Source organism: Anoplopoma fimbria, chromosome 22 (assembly GCF_027596085.1).
Source record: "Anoplopoma fimbria isolate UVic2021 breed Golden Eagle Sablefish chromosome 22, Afim_UVic_2022, whole genome shotgun sequence".
NCBI classification, from domain to species: Eukaryota; Metazoa; Chordata; class Actinopteri; order Perciformes; family Anoplopomatidae; genus Anoplopoma; species Anoplopoma fimbria.
In genome coordinates, this window is record NC_072470.1 from 6,136,663 (window position 1) to 6,158,648 (window position 21,986).

At 38.6% G+C, this 21,986-nt stretch overlaps 1 protein-coding gene across 2 annotated transcripts; it reads left to right on the forward strand.

Annotated features, from left to right (window-relative positions):
- The first annotated feature begins 3,455 nt into the window (after window positions 1–3,455).
- On the forward strand, window positions 3,456–21,768 carry arhgef7b (Rho guanine nucleotide exchange factor (GEF) 7b). 2 transcript variants are annotated; one of them, XR_008532335.1, is made up of 22 exons: window positions 3,456–3,826; window positions 5,367–5,450; window positions 9,366–9,450; window positions 9,777–9,901; window positions 10,129–10,333; window positions 12,050–12,141; window positions 13,894–13,988; window positions 14,325–14,420; window positions 15,035–15,157; window positions 15,253–15,391; window positions 15,658–15,717; window positions 16,019–16,165; window positions 16,239–16,325; window positions 16,412–16,490; window positions 16,748–16,884; window positions 16,972–17,196; window positions 17,563–17,656; window positions 18,062–18,151; window positions 19,011–19,107; window positions 19,411–19,465; window positions 19,933–20,293; window positions 21,479–21,768. XR_008532335.1 is itself a non-coding variant. In XM_054623589.1 (21 exons), the coding sequence occupies exons 1-21, from the start codon at window positions 3,662–3,664 to the stop codon at window positions 20,053–20,055; spliced, it is 2,403 nt and encodes an 800-aa protein (XP_054479564.1). In that variant the 5' UTR covers window positions 3,456–3,661; the 3' UTR covers window positions 20,056–21,768. The 2 variants fall into 2 exon arrangements, 1 of the variants encoding a protein (XP_054479564.1); XM_054623589.1 differs by having other exon boundaries at window positions 19,933–21,768.
- Window positions 21,769–21,986: the final 218 nt, after the last annotated feature.

Here is a 21,986-nt window from a genome sequence, read left to right on the forward strand (position 1 = left end):
CCAAACCACAACCCAAAGGGGCATGGCCCACTGTGTACTCGCTTCCTCTTCCAAGAGTTTTGATGAGCAAAAGCACAGAACAGGTGAAACTGTGGATTTAAGGCTTGAGTATTGATACAATATCTCTATCAACTCCTTTAAGAACAACAACCACAACACAAGCTGATAATTCACAGGTTTTTAGCCGTGCTATGCTAAATTTGGTACAGACATTCATGGTCCTCAGAGGGTGAATCGCCTTACTTTATCTTTAGTGCTTCTATGTGGATGACATCTTTTTTGCTTTTTGAGTGAAACGTCGACACAGCTATTGCATAGATTTGACATGAAATTTGGTAGGGATACGAAAGTGTCCGTCATATGAGGATGAATTGAAGGCAGGAATTTTAGTTAATTGTTGTAGGTTTACACAAAATAATCGAAGTAAATGCACTTGCTGATTATTAAATGTACTTGCACATTATTCTATTCTTAAATTAAAAACGGCCCACTCTAGGATGGAAAGCATTTATGCAATGCTGCAGCACAACAGTTTGGTGAACGCTGTAGTGGCCATGACGCATCTGATGGAAAGTTGTTTCCATTCTTTCAGATTCGACCTCAGTGGCTTTATTTTTGTTTGGTAGACCTCTTTCTTTGAGCGCATGGGTTACCATAACCAGAAAAAAAGTGTGGCCTCTTAATTACAGGAAACAGAGGTCTGTTTCAAATTTCAACTTTAATACCTCTATTTGTTCGGACTGTTACTTTCTTGACACGGCAAGCCATTTCTTAATTCTCCTTAACATTTGATGCAAATGGTAAATTCTTATTACATTTTGCCAAATAATACAACACAACAGCAGGAGACAAAAGAGAGGAATACCAGCTAAAACTTTCCACTTTTACTCATTTCACACTGCAAAGTGCTACCCCTCTTTAGCAGAATATTAGTGTGACATCCTGTTTTGGAAAGTGGAGACATTCACACTCTCAACCAAACCCAATATGCTTCCGAACAGAGCATGTGTTTGTGTGTTTGAAGGACGTATTTGACCCGGCCTATGATAAGAGTGGGGTGCAGAGAGCCCAGACACTGTGATGCATGATGGGAGTTACTGACTGACTTTTTGTGTGTGTGTGTGTGTGTGTGTGTGTGTGTGTGTGTGTGTGTGTGTGTGTGTGTGTGTTTGGCATAAAGAACCAATTCATTTGTAGCTACGTAAATTTCGTTCCCTGATATCAATCAAAAGCAGTGTTGCAGATCAATAGTGTGATAGCACCTTCATAACCTCAGATTGATCAAGTATTAGGAACAATTATTCTCTTCTCTTCATCCTTGTTTCTTGTTTGTTAAGTCAATGTATAAGTGTTGAAAACTATACTACATATCCGCACAAGTAAACAACTCAAATTTTAAAAATAAAGTCTTCCTTTTAGGGATATGATGAGTGAAAGAAAATATGACACTGAAATGTTTTTTTGTTTGTTTTGCATATGTTGAGTGCTAATAGGCCACTTTTAAATATCATCATATAATGAGAATTGAATGTGTTTATAATGAGTTTTATTGCCAAAAGTAATTCAATTTCATAGATCATTGTGCTATTTATTCACAACATTGAATTATAGCCCCATGTTTCCCTTGTAGAAAGTAACATCTCCAATTTCCCTGTAAGGAGTTTTAATTGAATAATTGTTGTATATGTTACAAGCCACTGTAAAGTTGAAACTTTGCTATCAGCAAAACCTATAACCTGAACTGTCCAGCAGAGGGCGACACAGCCCAGTTTCACATGCTTTCAATGCTTTCAATCATAAATGAATTACTTAAGTCATGCTCATGCAGTCTAAAGAAGAAATCGACTAAAGACACAAATTAGGGTTCATTGAATAAATAATTTAATTATCACAATTTAGCCCCACTGCTGACTTTTTCTGAACAAGAATAAGCAACGTTTGTTTTAATAAGGAACTGATTTGCTAAAATTTCCTAAAATAAAATGTTTCAGATAAATCAGCCACATATATTAAATATGCATATTTTGAATGGAGTTTGGGGTAGAGCACGTATATGTGGAACATTGCTGGACATATAGAGGAATATTTCAGTGCCTGACTTTCTCAGATGAGGTCCGTCGTGCGTCTGTGTGGTTTGATTGGCCTGTTAGTCATCAATGGGACGGTCCTGGGATGTGCTGCGTCAAAGTCATCATTAAAAGCGTGGGTTAAAACGGAAGTTAGATGGTTTTGTCTTCAAAGTAAAAGTGCTGCATTCCTGACAAATAAAAGTGCTAAAATTCTGGAAAATGAATAATTAAATGATATTTGCAGTGATGCAGTTATCTGGTTTATTTCTAGTATTGCAGACATGAGTAGGACACCATTCTCTGTGACCCTTGTGGGTATTGACATACAGGTGGTAGCCTACTGAATGAAAAGGAAAAACTAACATTTTTATTTACAGATTTCTTATTATTTTTTCTTTTATACATTTCTAAAAAAATGTGTTTCTGCAAACCCACCCTATTGACTATCATTTTTAATACATTTATATTATGTGCAATTATTATGAATGACTTCAAATTATTTGATATTTATGTAGGGCCCTTAAATACATATTTTTTAAGATTAGTGTTTCTGATTCAGAAAAGCTCAGATGACAGATGGAAGGATTTCACTGAAAACATTATGACTGACACAATATATAAACATAAACAACATGGCCACATGAATGATATATAATTTATTCTACAACGATTTTGTAAATGGTATAATAACACCCACTCAATTCCCTTTGTGTAGCCTTCTTATGCCTTTTGTTAATAACTAATATACCATTGTCGTAGCCTCCTGTACATACATATTTACACCATTGCATCTAAATACATTTGCGATGCCAAAACATATAAAACCATAATAGTGAACATAGAAAGAGAAAAAACAATGGTGATGATACATTACATTACATTACATTACATTACAGTCATTTAGCAGACGCTTTTATCCAAAGCGACTTACAGGAAGTGTATTCAACATAGGTATTCAAGAGAACTACTAGTCACCAGAAGTCATAAGTGCATCTCCTTTCTTAAACAAGCATCTTAAAGCATAAACCAGAGCAAAAGTATAGTGCAGAGGCGAATTACTACGAAAACAATAATTGCAACAGACTAATACGAATACAATAAGTGCTACAAACTACTACGAATAGGATAAGTGCAGTAAACAAATATGAATTCAATAAGTGCAGCGAACTGATACGAATACAGTAAGATACAAATCTTACCATAGGTCTTTTGCTTTTATTTTGAAAACCGTCAAAGGAGGTCGCGTCTCACAGTGCGTCTCTTGACTCTGGTCCTGCTGCTACAGTTGTGCACACAAGCAAAGGTGATGCCAACATCCATGAGAAAGAGAGAGAGAGAGAGAGAGAGAGAGCAGTGCGGGACGATAGGAAGCTGTTAAAGGAACGAACTACCTTTTTCATTTCCACATCTATTTATTTATTTCTAATTAGAATAAACAGCCTGTGTGATCCACCCAGTGTTAATGTTGAAACAAGGTGGGGCTGGCTGACCCTTCTGTCTCTATTCGGACGGACCACAGATAGGAGAGAGCTGGGACTCACTCTGGAGAGATCTGCTGCTGTTGTTGTGTGACATTTGGGGAGATCCGGGCCATGAATTCGGCCGAACAGACGGTAACGTGGCTCATCACGCTGGGGGTCCTGGAGTCTCCCAAGAAAAGCATCTCGGATCCAGAGGCTTTCCTCCAGACGTCCCTGCAGGATGGAGCGGTGCTGTGCAGGCTGCTGGAGCGACTCAGACCCGGGACGGTGGACAAAGTAAGTAGATGGAGGGATACAGGGGCTATGGAAGGAAAATAATAACACACTACTGGATGAATGTGGAACATAAAAAACATGGAAAACATCATAAAAGCTTAATGAATTCAGCCCCTAGGCTATAGATGTGACAAGTGCATAAATTAACCCAATTATCACAGGAATAGTCTACAGAAAAAAACAATAAAATCCCAGTTAAATGTTTTAAATAGTATCTGATTTAAAATAAATATGCAATAAACATTGCCTTAAATTATTCACACGAATTCTTGAGATTTGTTTTCCCTTTGACTTTGAAGTATTTAGTCTTGTTTGTTGTAAAGAAATATACATTTAAAGTCAAAGAGGTGAGCACTGTTAAGTCAGTTAAATTACTTAAATCAAGCCTACTGGTAAAAGTACTAATTTTATCAACAGGGTTTGTGTTATCTCACCTTTATGTGCTCTTATTTTTGTACCCTTTTATTTTTTGTTTATTTTGTTTATTTATATTATTTCAGAAGTAAACATAAAAAGAAAGCAAGATACATCTAATATATAAAACTGAGACCAGATAGGATTCTTGCATACATTAAGTTAAGTCAAATTACAGTGCTGTAATACTAATAATGTTAATTAATTGAACTACTGTAATACATACTACTTATATTGAATGTAAGCTGATTCCACTTCTAACTGGTCCACTGTTTACCAGAGCTAGGACCAGTGGTCACCAAACCAGTACAAGCCTACAGTAATAGAGCTATAGCCTCCCACCCCCTCTCTCTCTCTCTCTCACACACACACACACACACACACACACACACACACACACACACACACACACACACACACACACACACACACACACACACACACACACACACAATGGACCATGAACCTGTCAACGTCACATCCTCCTATGGCTTATCCAACTTCCCTATCAGATCTCTATCAAAGTAGCTTCTATTAGCTTCAACTACACACAGGGTGAGGCACTGATCCTTTCAAAATAAAGGCATAACTCATGTCAGCAGTGGTCGGCAGCTATAGATGTATCACCCACTGTACTATTTATTTATGCCTCCTCTTACAACAGCCATGCCAACACAGCTAGTCCACTTATATAACGGCATCAGAACATTTTTTCTTTAAAGTTATATCATATATTTCATGCGCTTTTGGCAGATTTGACAAAGACAATATAAAAACTAAGATGATACTTCAGAAGTCACTGGAAAAATAAAGATAACCTAGTCCACAACAACTATGTATCTCACCACTAACTGCAATCAAATACTGATTAATGTAGCTTTTACAGAAAGCTGAATTTTAAAATAAAAAACAATAGATAGAAACGTAAACAATGCCTTATTGTGAAAACTGAAACCGGTTTCAGCTTCATATCCCAGCTGGCTTGATACTGGTGAGCAGCAGGTGGTAAGTTCACCAGCAAACGCCTGCAATAAGATTGTTTACATGATGAAACAGCCTTCATAATCAGTTTATTAATATGTCCTGTGAGCATTTCAGGATCATTCAGTAACTTTTTTGTGTGTAGTTTTTCCAGGAACCGAGGGGCGACAGCGAGAGTCAGAAGAACATAACCGAGTTTATTATAGGCTGCGGGGCTTTCGGTGTGGAGGTGAGTGCACATACCTGTATTTATTAATATACGAGCACTGCATGAAGCCTAGAGAACATATTACCCCATATCTATGCCAACATATTCATGTTTACACCCCCCCTTTATTATAAAACCTATGCATCCTGCTGTGTGTCAGTGACGTCTGTTCTGTTATTCTTACTCCCGTTATGGGTGCGAGCAACAGGTAGGTGTCATTGATAAATCAATATGGCTGCTGTGAGAGTTTATTTTTTTTAGAATATTAACTATTAACTATATTAAATTAGCATTTAAAATACAAAATACCGTGTTTCTATACAGTAAAAAAAAAAGAAGAAATTAATTCAATGTTTAAACCATTAAAAAAATCTAACCTCATTGATATAAGTTAGTGGTAAATAGGAAAGTGACCTGAAATGAGTTTGAGATATATAAGACAAATACAATTCCTCAGGAATATAATTATAGTTTTTCTGGTCCTACCTTCTTATAAATCAAATAAAGTTTTTAAAACAATTCAATTCAATTCAGTTTATTTTGTATAGCCCAGAATCACAAATTACAAATTTGCCTCAGAGGGCTTTACAATCTGTACACATGAACCCTCACATTCACAGGAAAAACTCCCCTAAAAAACCCCTTTAACAGGGAGAAAAAAGGAAGAAACCTATGGGAGAACGACAGAGGAGGGATCCTTCTCCCAGGATGGACAGAATGCAATAGATGTCATGTGTACAGAATGAGCAGCATAACAGTTCTTATAAGGTGTGTGTATGTGTCTGGATTTTGCAAACTAGGCCTGCTTTTGAGGATTTATTTAACAAAAATTGCTTCCAGAATTATTTAATCGCAGAATTAACTAAATTGGATCAGTGTTGGATGTTCAGTGAGGTGTGCATGGTGCCAGTGGAGGTGAAATGCATTAAATATTAGTACTGGCTCTGCACGTGAGCAGCAGGACTCTGAAGAAACATTGATTTGTTGAACTACTATCAATGGCATGTATGGGGGTTGACCCCGTGACCTTAGTGTAATTAGCATCATGCTGGATTTTTTTCTTTTACAAATTGAGTTATTTAGATTATTATGGACAGAAAAATCAAAACTTTGGATCCATTTTGGATGTTTGGTCAGGGAATTATCTTAAATCATCTATTGGAAGTTACCCTACGTTCTCCACTTTTGTTTCTGTCGTGCAAAACGCTCTCTAATATCTCAAACTGTGCATCAGATATACATTACAAAGTAACATCAACGTAGTAGTAAGAACTGCTTGCATTGTGCTCAACTTCTGGCAAAAACGCTTCCGTCATGATTCCTTAAATGTATGCTGGGGCTTTCAACCACAAAGCGACTCCACCTTTCAATCGTCTGATCCGAAGTCAGAGAACTTTTCCATTAGGCCACTTGATTACACAAAATCTGTTTGTTTTTTTTACAATTCGTAAGTGCCATGATTTAGCTGATAAGCAGGAGAGAGCTAACCTTTGGTCTAAAAGGAAGACTTATCTATTTGAGAGTTGAAGATAATAATTTAATTGGTGTTTGGCTCTGGGCATGTTTATCCAAAAATGATCTGTATTGTTATTGGAGTTCAAAAACACGTAGTAGGGTGTGGTTCATGTGTCTGTTTGCACAACAGTTGATCTAACCACCTTATATCCTGCCCCACAGTGGGTGTGAACAGAGGGCTAGTGAGTAGTGTGATATACAAAAAGGACACCACACACTCTCTCTCACACACACACACATGAAAAAAAGCATTTAATCATATTGTAAAAGAGCAGATTATGCAACACAGGAGTCCTGGACTGTAGACCTTTAATAAGGTTTTGCTCCAGACTTGGAGAATTATTTTTGATGTCCCTTAAAAGCCCAGTCAGTAATGAGGAGGATGGCTTTAAACAACACCCTGAATCCGTGGTGAAGTAGCAATGAGAATAGAGTACGAGCAGATGAAATAGAGATGAAGAGTGGGTGGGTGGGCTGATGTAATGCATCACGTCAGGCAGTCTGTGGATTTTCCAATCACGTTGATTAGAAGCATGTCAGCCGTGTCGCTGGAAGCCAAGGCCTCCATTACCGGCAGCCTGACTGACATCAGCGTAGTAACTCTCCCAGACATCCATTGGACGGGTGGAGGACGAGGACGGGATTACAGAGCGACAGTACGAGCGTGGTTGAGTTCTGACTACTTGATTAACCAGAGCTGCACAGTTAATCAGATCTATAATCTATTAATTAAACTTAATCGGGTGGGATATTGATTCCGTGCATTCAGAGCGCCGTCGCTGCAGCATTAAATCAAGCGCTCCCTGTTATCAGGTAAGCTGTTTGACCAATAACAGTCGTTGGTTGAAAGCATGCTGGGATCATGTTCTCTCTGCTTCTCACAGCTGCATGCGAGAGTATTTTCACTATAACCTGCAAGATGAGCATAACTGCATTTCATATGTAGTTATTAATATCTTTCATGTGGTTTGGAATCGAGCAGCATTACTGCTATTTCTATAATGTCAAATTACATGTATATAACTTTAAGAAACTATTAACTCTGATTTAAAGATGTATACATTTAAAGCAGGTTTTATTTCATTGATTTCAATGTTGACAGTAAAGACAGTTCTCTTCTGAAATATCATTTTCAAGTGCAGTGATACTAATTTGTTCTTAAAGAGGGACAAATAATCCTCGTAATAAATAATATATTATTTGGATTTAGAGGAATTTAGCACCTCATAATGCTTGACTCTGATCCTGTTATTGAAATTCATATATATGGTGGATGTACTACATATGTCACGTAAAACCAAATTCTTTCAGGGATCAATAACGTGCTATCTATTTCAACATCAACTGCACTATCTCTCCATTAGAGAGTACTTTTTCTCTGTCGCTGTCATTCTACATGTGTGTCTATTAGTGTCAGATCTCAGTATTGATTGTTTTCATTGATGCGTGATTGTACTGCAGCTGAATACCTTAAAATGTGTACAAATACATCCATAGCGCTGGTACATTTCTACTGCAGCAGTGCATAGAAAGCCTCATTTTGCATCGTGGCCCAGTGCCAGTGGGAGAGATGGAAGTGTGTATTAACCGTTGGGCCCACACTGCCCTGACTACTAATCAGCCTGTGGATATAAATCAGACCGAGTGGGTTCTTAAAAGGAGGACTACATTAGAGAGCGGCGTGGTTTTATCATTAGATTAAACAGACCTGCTCTGCAAAGAATTAGAATTAGGATTTTCAACTATTCCTGTCTGCTCTCAGCTTTTAGGCTTTTAATTTGAAACTGAACTGAATTCATTTTTTTAATCAGAAGTTTTTATTGCCTCCACCTTTACCCCTTGGGAATGTAGAAGTCAGTCAGTGTGTGGTATACACAAGATTAGGGTCTTTTGATTATGGCTGTGTGTGTGTGTGTGTGTGTGTGTGTGTGTGTGTGTGTGTGTGTGTGTGTGTGTGTGTGTGTGTGTGTGTGTGTGTGTGAGTGTGATGGGATTACAAGGGGAGGCTCAGACTTTGAGTAATCCTGCGCCAGACTGCAGTTGGAGCAGAGATGCAAACCCCCACTAAACTTAGCATTTCTTCATTTTATAATGTTTAATTCTTAATGAGAATCGAGCTTAATAAGGATTTCTAAAACTGTTTATGTAGTATTCATTCAGTAAAACATATTCTTACAAAGTGATTTAGAAAACGATTTAATGTAATAATTGTTCAGCTCATCATGAACATCTCTGTGTGAGATCCATGCATGGAAATGTCAGGAGGGCAGCTCTGTGTCCTTGTTGACGTCATGCTCTATACATTTATTATGTATCTGTGTACGTGTTTGTTCTTTTCTCCTCCGTCTCAGACTCATCTTTGCTTTATTGCTTATTTAAAAGGTATTTCATATCATTTTTTCCTTGTTTTCTCCCCTTAAGCCTTTTGAGGTTAATGACCTCCTGCAGGGACTGAACTTCTCCAAGGTCCTAAACTCCTTGGTTGCCCTCAACAAAGCCACTGAAGGTGAGATTATTGTGTTTTTACAAGGCAAGCTTTTTTATGTTTGCAGTCTTTTTATTTTTTCCCTTTTTTGTTCACCTTACGTATTGTTGCACTATTATTGCACTATAAGTTAAAATTTGTACTCATATCATTTTTTAAAGCTGTTCTAATAGTGGAAGAAGTAGTAGCTTATGTGATAATGTTATATTACTTGATACTGTATAAAATAATAATATTTTGATAAATGCTCTTTTGGTTTATTGTTGGTATTAGTATCATTCCCAAGCTAATTAAATGATGATCTCTTAATTGTATATCTGGACTATGAATTGAAACCCTGTGTGCAGATTTGGCTGTTTCTGAAGACAGTAAGTGCGTGCCGCACTCCTCACACCTGAGGATCAAGTCATTTGACTCGCTGAACACTCAGAGTCGCTCCTCTAAAGTGCTGCAGCCTCAGTACCGCAGCCTGGTGAGTTACCATGACAACACATTACATGGCAGTAAACAGACACCGACTTGGGGTTAGATGTACAAAAGTGATATAAGTCTGTTTTGAAAACTCAGATATTCGTCGTCTCTTGTACAGCGTAGATCCCTCTCTGACCAACACCAGAAGATAAACAGCTTGACTGTTTTTCATTCACATTCTGCACAGATTCATTGAGCTCTGTCTCCTTTGTTCTCCTCTTCCTTTAGGACATGTCAGAGGGCAGCGGGGGTGGCCATGTGCTCTTCAAGGCGCGCTTTACTTTCCAGCAGACCAATGAGGACGAACTCTCCTTCTCCAAGGGCGACATCATCAGTGTGAGCCGGCAGGAGGACGGGGGCTGGTGGGAAGGCTCGATCAACGGCAACACCGGGTGGTTCCCCAGCAACTATGTGCGGGAGCTGAAAGGAAACGGTGGGTGCAGCTTCAGATGTTTTGCATCGTTTTGAGGCCAGTGGGAAGAAATCTGGTTTCTTAGCGTTGTTTTGAGAGCAGCAGCTGATTCAAAATACCAAAACTTGTGTATGAAATATTCTGCATCTGCTTCCACAAAGACTACAAGATGGAATCTGTTAATATTTCATTGCAGTCTTCATTTAAATTGCTGTAAATTAAGATTTGAGACAGAGTTTACTCTCTTGTGTTAAAGATAAAGCACATACTGTATATCAAACATTATAGACTAGACCCAAACCTCCCGATAAGAATTTGAGGTGTGCAAGAATACACACAAAGTATCAGGCTCCCTGCAGGTCTGTGTTTACTGACAACAACCTACAACCTCTTTCAGTTGTAGCAGGATTTCTTAAGGAAGTAGAACGGCCTGATTGTCCTGGAATCCTTAATTTGCATGCAGCTTTTATTCAGGTTAATTAAATCAGAGATTGCGCAACTCTTGGAAGCATAAGCCGAGTCCTGCATAAAATGAGAGATAGAGGAGTTTGATAATTTAAGGTTTAAAAATCTACTAAAGCTTTCAACTTATTTTTAGATTTTTTTTTATCTTATTCACCAGAATTTTGAGATAATTTCTGTGTTTCTACTCGGCGTAAATACTTGAGTTACATGGGTTTTATTTTTATATTTTAGGATTGCAGAATTTTTCATAGAAATATGAGGACAATTTTGAAAATCTGGGTTAATTTGCATTTCTGACTTGCTGCCTCTTGTGGCCTCATGTATGGGCCATATGCTCGTGGTTTGATTGTGTCGCTTGTGTTGCTTTCTGAGGAGAGAGAAGGCAGAAACGAAGGAAGGAAGCTCCACGAGAACACAAAGACAGGAAGTGCCTCAGCTGCAGTATAGAAAGGAACTTCCTGACTTAATGCTCACAGCAGAAAACAAGGATCCTGATAACAGCGCACTGAGCAATGGCAGCAAATGCACATGGCCAGTGGGAGTCGTTTTATAAATGTGAGAAAGCAAACTTGCAATGGAGGGACCCAAGATTATGAGGACTGTGGTGAATTAAAGGCTACATGTGCCTGTTATTTGATATACTGACATAAATCCTCATAAACCTCCTTTTTGTTTCTGCTCCAACACCATGATTTGTCTTACAATCAAAAGAAAAGCCAAGCACAGAATACTTCTTTGTATCTTTAATAGCATGATGATCATAGTAGATTCATGTTATCTAATCTGTGAGATAGATCCAAAAAAATTAAAATAATCCCCATTATCCAGAAAATGCTTATTAGTCTTCTGGCTTTATATTGCAACATCTGCAAAGGATAATAGTGAACTGGAGGATATGACAGCATGCACTATTATTGGCCAGACAATGTAGAAACAAATAAAACAGGACATTGTGGACTACATCATTAAATGACATCATTGGTTGTCCTGCATTTCTTTTGAATATATCGCCAGAACATTGCCCTGCAGTCAGGAAATGTTGGAACTATGTCATTTGTTTTCTATAAAGGATGCTCTTTTTTTTAGTAAGACACCACAATACAGCTCTGTTTAGCTCTGTCGCTTATCACTGCTCATGTTCACTACCCAGGACCTTTTCTATTCCAAACCAAACAGAAACATGTACTAACAGTCGCTAACAGAGAGCAGCATAACAAGTACTTATTTCAAAATGTAACTTGCTTGTTTCTCTCCCTCTTTCTTAATTCATAGACAAGACGTTAGAAAAGCCGAAGTCTGGGACCCTGAAAAGCCCCCCCAAAGGTTTTGACACCACCATCATCAGCAAGACTTACTACAATGTGGTGAGCACCGTGCCCTGAAGAAAACTGTGTGTGTCTGTATGTGTGAGTCACAACTGTCCTCATTCTCTTATGATGTTCAGATGTTCTCATGGAAAGAGGCCAAACATTTACCCACGCTCCCTTATACCAGAATAGTAGAGATTTAGGACTATAATTATGATTTTGAAATTAGAACATCTCCTTTGTGCGTGCTTTATATCTCTCCTGGTCGTCCTCATAGAGTGAACCAAATTAACATACAGTTCTCACATGTGTGCCTGCTTTTGTGCAATCAATTATTTTTCAACCGCACATCCAATTAATGATTGTGTAGCCGTGTCTGTCTGAGTGTGTGTGTGTGTGTGTGTGTGTGTGTGTGTGTGTGTGTCAGAATGTGTGGAGCCTGCGTGGCACCCCTGTGTGAGAGCGCAGCAGATGAAATGTAGGTTATTTCTTCCGTCCCAGTGGTTTCTGGGGCAGCCTTGCCCCGGGGTTGGATTCTGTCTGTGTGTGTGTGTGTGTGTGTGTGTGTGTGTCTGTGTGTGTGTGTGTGTGTGTGTGTGTGTGTGTGTGTGTGTGTGTGTGTGTGTGTGTGTGCATGTGTGTGTTAATAATGCAACGAGCTGCGACAGTCTCTTTACACAGTCCATCTTTGGTTTGGGAACCTGAGTCTCTCACTCACAGAGCCTGCCTGAAGTCAAAGCTGTTCCCAGACAAGACAAAAACAAAAAGTAGATATAAATAAAAAGTATTCTGTCGTTGGTCTAATGGACAGAAGAGCAGAAGATTGTAGAAGCAGAAGACGCAGGCTCTGGGCTATTTATGTTTGAGTGCGTTTTGTGTCGTATGTTTAAGACCACAAATACCAACATTTTCATGCAACGGCATCCTCTCTGTGTCCTCCTACACATCTATGTTTCATGAAAAAGAATGAATACATAAGATGTATAATTGGAGGACTAGACCTGAGGGGAGACACCGCCACATGTGTCTGACATTCAACAATTCATTAGCAGAACCCTCAGTCCTGAGAGGCTGTGATGTTGTGGAGAGATTAGCCAATTAGCCTGTGGCATCTGACCCATAGAAAGCTACTAGAGCTGCTGTTACAGGTCCCGGCGGGTCTGATATCTCCCTCCATTAGCCTTTTACAAAACACATCTCCTACTAATAGGCGAACAGCTTATAGAGTCAAAGCCTTAGCAAGAGGTTTCATCTTACATGAATGGAAGACAATGTGGATGCTTCAATATGACACATATTTATTAGTAAGCTCCAAAAGAAGAGTCTTGTTTACCCTTTTTATTTTCCAAGTTGGACTTACTACTCCAAAATATGAATATATTCTTCTGTAATAATTATAACAAAGGATATTTGGAGTGATATATTACGTTTGAATTATGTATCTGGAATGTAATGAGATCTTTAATTGGCTGCAGTGATTCATTAGCTCTTGTTATATTCAGTTTCATCCCTCACTAGGATTTTTTTTTTTAGATTTCATTGTAAGTTAATCAGCCAATTATTTTCTTAACCAACCCATAAATAGTTTGTTCATCTAAATCTTAGGAAATAGAGTCTTCAAAATTCGCTTTGAGCCTAGCATACCTGGTGCACAAAGAATGACATTTTCACCTTTAAGATATAAGTTATGGAAAAGGCAAGTTATGGAAAAGGCACTCTCATATTCTTTTCCTGTACCCATTCTTCACATCACTCATTGCAAATAATACAAAACTGTCTCTGTGTTTTCGTGGTCCATGTCTCTGTCAGGTCCTGCAGAACATCCTAGAAACAGAGACTGAATATTCGAGGGAGCTCCAGAGTCTGTTGGGCTCATACCTGCGCTCACTTCACCCCACAGACAGGTAGAGTTATTTTTACCCTTTTTATTGTTTTATTCAACAGAGTCAGATGTTAGAGGTACACACACACTACCATATCTAATGCGATGCCAATATACAGAATATAAGACATGGTGTCCCATGTCCTATATTGTACACATGTATATTAAAATATATATATATATATATATAAATACATGAATTATTATCCTTATATATTGGAGCTTGACAAGTGTAATTATTTATTTATACCAGCCTTTTATTAAAAATGTCAGTGGTCCATTATGATTGGATTACTCTCCTCTCCTCTCCTCTCTCCTCCTCTCTCTCCTCTCCTCTCCTCTCCTCTCTGTATTGCAGGATCACTAGTGTTGACATCAGTCACATTCAGGGAAATCTGGAGGAGATCTCGACCTTCCAGCAGATGTTGGTTCAGTCCTTGGAGGAGCACACAAAGTCAGTTCTGTCTGCTACAGATGCTACTGAAACATAGTGTGATAATGAACTGACATCAATAACTGTCTAAAAAGCTTTTTTTGTAATGTGTTGCTGTAATCTCAAGGATATCTATGAAAGTCAGTCTTACAGTATGAACAGTTTTGCGTCAAAAACAGAGGGGCCCTGAAGCTTAGACCTGAAATCAGCCTGAGTGGAGTTTAATAAAAGCAGTTATTAGAGCGAGAGGGACATCTAGTGGTAGACTGAAGTAACTGTTGGCCTGAGCCCTGTTTTGTAGCAGTCAAGAGAGATGATACGGAAGAAAAAGAGAAATAAAATTCAAGTTTGTAAAATGTGTAATTAAAATCTTACATTCTCATCAACAAACAGACAGACTGAGCAACTTGTATCTAGTTGTTATTGTTCATTATTTGACGTTTGATGCCAAATTATCAGTTTTGCGAAGAGGAACCTTTATAGTCTTGAATGTAGCTTTGATATCTATGTTGTTTCCAAATTAGAGATTCCAAATTTCTATGTTTCTTACAATTTTTTTTATTCGTATTACATTCATTATACACATAATCATCATCTGTTCTAATCTTTATTTATATGTGCTTGTGTCTGTGTAGACTCCCAGAGAACCAGCAGAGGATCGGCGGGTTCTTCCTCAATCTGATGCCCCAGATGAAGCTCATCTATGTGGCCTACTGCTCCAACCACCCATCTGCTGTCAATGTACTCATACAACACAGGTACAGTCATATATATATATATTATGTTATATTTTGTTTTGTGTGTTAGTTCCTGAAGTATGTGAATATACTGTGTGTGTTTGTGTGCATCACAGTGAGGAGCTGGGGGAGTACATGGAGTCAAAGGGGTCGTCGGCTCCTGGGATCCTGACTCTGACTACTAGTCTGAGTAAACCCTTCACCAGACTGGAGAGATACCCAACGCTGCTGAAAGAACTGGACCGACACATGGAGGTTAGCTGTCTGTCTGTCTGTCTGTCTGTCTGTCTGTCTGTCTGTCTGTCTGTGTAATCATCCAAATAAACCAGTTTAATAAGTGATTTGATTACTGTTTATCACCTGTGCAAATACAGATGATGTTATATAGCATGAACTGAGTAAAAAGTGTTTTTTTTTCTTCTAAAGAAGAACTTGCCAGGATGTTAATCTTCATGCATAATATAGGAAACATTAACTTTCTTTTGAATGTCTTTCCATGTCTTATTTTTTCTTTGTCTCAGGACCAACACCCGGACAGAGCTGATCTCATTACTGCCATGATGGACTTTAAAAGCTTTGCAGTAAGATACACACACACACACACACACACACACACACACATTAGATTTGACTTTATGTTAGATTGATCGTACTTGTTCACAAATTGCACCACGTATTTATTAACATTTGTAGTCTAGAAATGATGATGAGGATACGAAGTGAACCCGAATAGAATAGTTCTTAAACAGAGTTAAAAAGACATTTGATTGAGGTTTGACTTTACACCTCAGTATTACTCACAGTAGCTTGTGTTGAAGTTAAGTTTTTGTGCATTGATGTGCCTTTGAATGATTCTGTATGTGTGTGTGTGTGTGTGTTCAGGCTCAGTGCCAGGAGGTGAGGAAGAAGAAAGACCTGGAGTTACAGATTTTAACAGAGCCAATCAGAAACTGGGAGGGTGATGACATCAGAACTCTCGGCCCCGTCCTCCACATGTCCCACTCTACAGTCCACACGCAGAACTGTCAGGTACTGACGCTGACTTATTGACACAAACAGGTGTCATGAGAACGTGAATAAAAGTTTTGTTTTTGTTTTTCAGGAGTCAAATGAACGCTACCTCATCCTCTTCCCTCACTGTCTGCTCATGCTCTCTGCCAGCCTGAGGATGAGTGGATTCATCTACCAGGTATGTTTAAACTTGAATGAACTCTGCAGCACATACATGTGTTTTGGTCTCTGTTCCACTGGTTTACACATGTTTCTTCTTTATAGGGAAGAATACCACTATCAGGGATTCTCATCTCCAGAATAGAAGACGGAGAAAACCTGAAGAATGCTTTTGAAATTTCCGGTCAGCCCTTTTCTCTCATTTAGCTTTCTAATGTTAATTGTTTGAAAGATCACTTAAGCCAAATTATTGCAAATTTCCCCGCTGCGGGACTAATAAAGGATTATCTTATCTTATCTTATCTAACTTTATACTGGTGGACTTCAGTATTCACAGGCAATCAACTGTGCACATTTGCACTTCGAATGTTATTTATAGCTTCTTTCAAAAGCTGTGATAAAAGGCGACATGACGGTACATGTGTGTGTGTTGTTGTTCAGGTGGCCAGTGTGATCGGATGCAGGTGGCCTGTAACAGTCAGCACGAACTACAGGATTGGCTGGACCTTCTCACCAAACACACACACACTCCGGCCACACGCACACACTCGCAAAAGCGTCAGTCTGTGTGTCACACAGTAAGTCATCCATTGATCCACTTCACTGTCTTCATACAGAATCTCTTCTTTCCTGTTTTCTATAACCTCTCCTCTGCTTTCTCCCAGTTGCCCTCTCAGCCCGCCACTCCCTCCAGACACTCGGAGTCCCGTGGAGGGAGCACTGGACACACCTACCACACCCTTCCCCATCCCTCATCGTACGGGACGGCCCTCAGCAGCAGCCCTATGTGGGGGCCCCTGGAGCCACCGAGTACCCCTAAACCCTGGAGCCTGAGCTGCCTTCGCCCTGCGCCTCCGCTCCGGCCCTCGGCTGCTCTCTGCTTCAAAGAGGTGATATATTAAAATGTGTTGATCAAAGTGGAATCTGGGCACCTCAAGGGTCCTTCGATTTTTTTCAATATCATTCACTTGACCTTAATCCTGGATCCTTCATATTTCTGTCTTTTTTTTAATTTATTTAATCTTTATTTAAATCTCATGGAGGGAATGCACTCATTTTCAATGATTTCACGAGTACAATTAAAACAGAATAAATACACACAAGAAAATTATTAGCGAGAAAACAAACAACCAGACAACAACATAACACAGAAAGAAACAATTACAGTTGGCCTGTAGTAATATGTGTTTTGACGTGTGTTGTAAAATGTTCAAAGTGTGTGCAGCACAAACACTCAAAGCTGTTTTTGTTTGTAGGATATGAGTAAGAGTCCTAAGAACATGAAGAAGCTTCTGCCTAAGAGGAAGCCAGAGAGGAAACCCTCAGAGGAGGACTTCACTGTCAGAAAAAGTAAGTCAGAAACTGAAATACTGCAATGTGCCTTTAAACTGTAAGAAAAAGGTTATTTAAAATGCTTTGGTGCTACCTGATACACAGGTTTTGCTATTGCCTCCAAGCAGTCTTTTGTAAGTGCTGAATGCGAAGTAACAATGTCAGTTCTTTATATTAGTAGATGTTAAATAATATCAAAATGAAATGCTTATTAATCTGTCAAGATTCAAAATCTGCTAAAATAGCTGCTGTGGTTGCTGCAATACCTCGAAAAAAACCGCAGGACAATTCATTTGAAAAAAATAAAATGATCTGTCTTTTGATTTATACAACATAATTGGTCATAATAAACTTTAATGAAACTTCCCAGGAACTTGTCCACTCTAGTTCCAAAGGTCGTTGTGTCCTGTCCTTGTCTCTCAGGTACAGCGGCTCTAGAGGAGGACGCTCAGATACTGAAAGTGATCGAGGCCTACTGTACCAGCGCCAAGACCCGACAGACGCTCAACTCCAGTGAGTACACACACGCACATCTGCATACTAACACACATGCTCACACACTGTCTTATTGCTAACCACTTTAGAGTTTGTTCTCTGCCGTCAGCTCTAACAATGTTTTTCTCTCTCCTCTCTCTCTTTTATGTCTTCCCTTCCTCTGCTTTCCTCATCCATCTTGTTTTTTCATTAACTACTTTATCTGTATGTTTGATTTCATCATCATCCTTTTATTTCTTAATATTCTTACTCTTATTTCCTTATTTTTACCTTGATTTATCACACAAATCCCGTTTTCCTTTTATTTCTGGTTGCTTTTGGTTCAAATCTTTTTTATTTATAATACTGTTTACAACTACAATATGGTTTGTCCTCCCCCCCCCAAACATTTTATTTGGTTTGTTTAAACCCCATCTATTGCTGGTTACTTTATGGTTCAGCCTGGCAAGGGACTGACCTCATGCACAACCATGTGCTCGCTGACACCAGCATCACCGTCGCTGGTTTCCCCGGCAACCTGCCTTGTTCTGACCAGTCAGAGGACTCGGATTATGACAGTCTCTGGACCGCCCATAGTTACAGGACTGCCTCATTTTCTCGTAAGATATCGGTGTCACAAAGCACTGACATGCTAGCGAACCACCTAGCTTACAACTGAACAGAAGTACATATCTATATATCTTCCCAAGTCTTTAACCTGCTGTGTGTGCGTGTCGTTGTGTAGAAGCCTCTGTGTACCCCCGTAGTGTAGATTCAGTTAGCAGATACCCCATAGTACAGTGTATTTAACGGCTTAAAATGCATGTTTGTGTGGATGTGTTTGTGTTTATGCATCGCACAGGGTAAATAACTCACACTGTTGTCACTATTTGATCAGGCTCCAGCAGGAAGGACGTGCACATGTTGTTCCCAGAGGAGGAGAAGATCATAGTGGAGGAGACCAGGAGCAACGGGCAAACTGTAGTGGAGGAGAGGTGAGAGAGTGTTTTTATGTACTGTGGTGATAAAGAATTGCAGCAGCAGCAAATGAAATAATGCAGCATCAAAAGATACAATCGCAACACAAGCACACATTTAGCCACTTTCCAAATATCATAGGAAAACTTGGAGGCAATCAGTTTAAAAGGAGATCAATTAACTAAAAACAGACAGTATATAACATTTCAAGCAAGTCACAGAGTCACAAACCACCATGTGAATATGTGAACTCACAGTTGGTATCAGACTGCAGTCAGTGTGTGTGTGTGTGTTAAAGTAAAGCTGTTCTGTTCCTGCAGGAGTCTGGTGGACACTGTGTACAGCCTGAAAGATGAGGTCCAAGGGCTAAAACAGGTGAGTCTGCAGTTTTTTTTTATGTTTCACTATCTCAGACTCCTCATTATCATTAGTGACCGGTTCAGATATCCCACTTTATAGGGTTGACACTTAGGTCGACATAACTTAAAATATGTTGAATCCCTCAGGACTTAAAAGTGGAAACACTTCGGCTTAGCAAGACTGATAGTATTGATTTTCATATGGGTTATCTGCCCTAAAATGCCATATTGGTGTTTCTATATTATTTATTATTTTGCATGTGTTTATACCTAGAATGTCATGTGGTGAAGTGGATAAGATTACATGAGATAAAACTTCTTGTGCAGCAGATGCAGTACAAAATGGAAAAGAGTGCAAATATATAGAAAGCAAATAAAACAAAATATAAACAATAAAGATTATCAATAAGGTGCTTTTTTAAAGGAGTTTTTTGCCACAATAACCAGTCAATAATCCTGTCTTTCCTTGTCTCATTTTTCCAGGACAACAAGCGGATGAAGAGGACGCTGGAGGAGGAGCAGCGAGCGAGGAAAGAGCTGGAGAAGGTCGTCAGGAGAGTTCTGAAGAACATGAACGACCCCACCTGGGATGAGACTAACCTCTGAGATCAACATGGGTCTGATCACCATGGACGAGACCAATCTCTGATTTTATAATGACCAAATTAACCTGAGTGGACAGAAGCTGCCAATACCTTATTCAACATGTCTTCACCATTTTCACTTGCTTTGACCTTCGCAGTGGCTTTTGTAATAAACTATGGACCAAGAGAAAAAAAACGCCTGCCAGCAAAACAGCCAAGCCATCCCAACAGACCGTAAAGCTGTGAAGCCAAATTAGCTGGTAGGTACGATGACATCACTTCCTGTCACGCTCCTTTACTTTTTTCACACAGCCTTGTTTGGAGCGCCGACAAAACAATCACTTTTTCTCATTTAATTGTGTATTCATCTTTCATTCCTCCTTGTGCTTGTATGACATTTCCCCTTTGCCAGGACAGTATTTTATTGACTGGCCTTGTGCATGAAATATACATTTCAGAGAGATTAGAACTTGAAATAGTCATCCACACTCCTCATTTCATTGGCAGCAATTTTTTATTTTATTGTATGATATATTTTTCTTAATTCTAACAAACTATAAAGTCACTTCAATTTAAGTAAACCTAATTATACCACACTGAAAAGTGACAGGACTAGTTTGAAGTTCTCCCTGAGGGGTAAAGATTATTGCAGCTTTGATGAAAACGTCTAGTTCTACATTTTGCAACAGACCAAGATATTATTTTATGAATCCACTGCAATGATTCATGGGATATGCAAGTTTCTGGTGGAATTATTTTGATTACTTTTAGGAATATATAATTTTGTATTGTACTAACTTTTTAAACCCAGATGGATAAACTACAAGCGAATTGTACCAGATCACATGACTACTAATCCAGGCTGCTGTGGCTATATGCAAATATAGCACACAATGTAGAGGCATTAACTATATGATTGAAAATGATGAAATTCACACTTGGAATAAGGTCCAGCTAAATGTACATCTTTCACCTGTAATAGTCCTTTAATTGTTTAACACTTCACAAAAGGAGTTGATGTTTAACTTTTTCTTAACTACTGTCACTCTTTTTTTGCTCCAGCTGTCAATAGTATGATGGAGGATAAATTATAACTATCTACTGAGATCTAGTCAAAAACTGCACTAAACTTACTGAGGCATTGATTTGCATATGAGAAGAGCTCCGTCTCACACAGATACCGTCACAGTTAACTTTTAGTTTGTCCTGACTTCAGGAGCTACTCTAAATATTCCTAGTGAGACAAATCACTGCTCTTTCAGTTTGAAGTCCAAGCAATACAACCCTGGAAAATGTTTTTTAAATTATTTTTTATGACGTCAATATGCAACTTACTGTGTAATGATTTCTTATTTTTATATTTGTGATTGTGTTTTTACCCTGGTTTTGATTTGTAACACTACTTATTTTCTACTTTTTTATTTGACTCTTTGATCACACTAAAGATGATTTGAAGCATACTTCTAACTAACGTCGGGAGACATGCCTTTGGGAGAAGAACATTTCCTTTGCTCAAGATATTATTGAAATTAAAAACCACACTAATGCAAGCTTTGTGATAAAGTGTGTCAATTATTGACTATAACTTATGTATTTAAATGAAAGTGACTGATGTAAATGTATTGTGTGTGCAAATGCTATGGTGATGAAGGTGATTACAGTAGTTTCTATGACAAGAATCATCCCCCCTCTATTTATTTCACCCATTTGTCTGTGAATAAAATGTTGAATCAAACAGTTGGATCTCATGTTTTTATTAGGTCTATATCTCTCTACAGCTATAAAAAAACAACTATATGATCTATGGTATGAAAGGTTGTAATTGCACTTTTGTATTATTTCTCACACAAACACATAATACAGTCCTGACATCAACAAATCACAGGCAGCTTCAACATGTTCATATTAGAATAATGTCTTTGATTAAATATTTATTGTCTCTTAAGTTGTCCC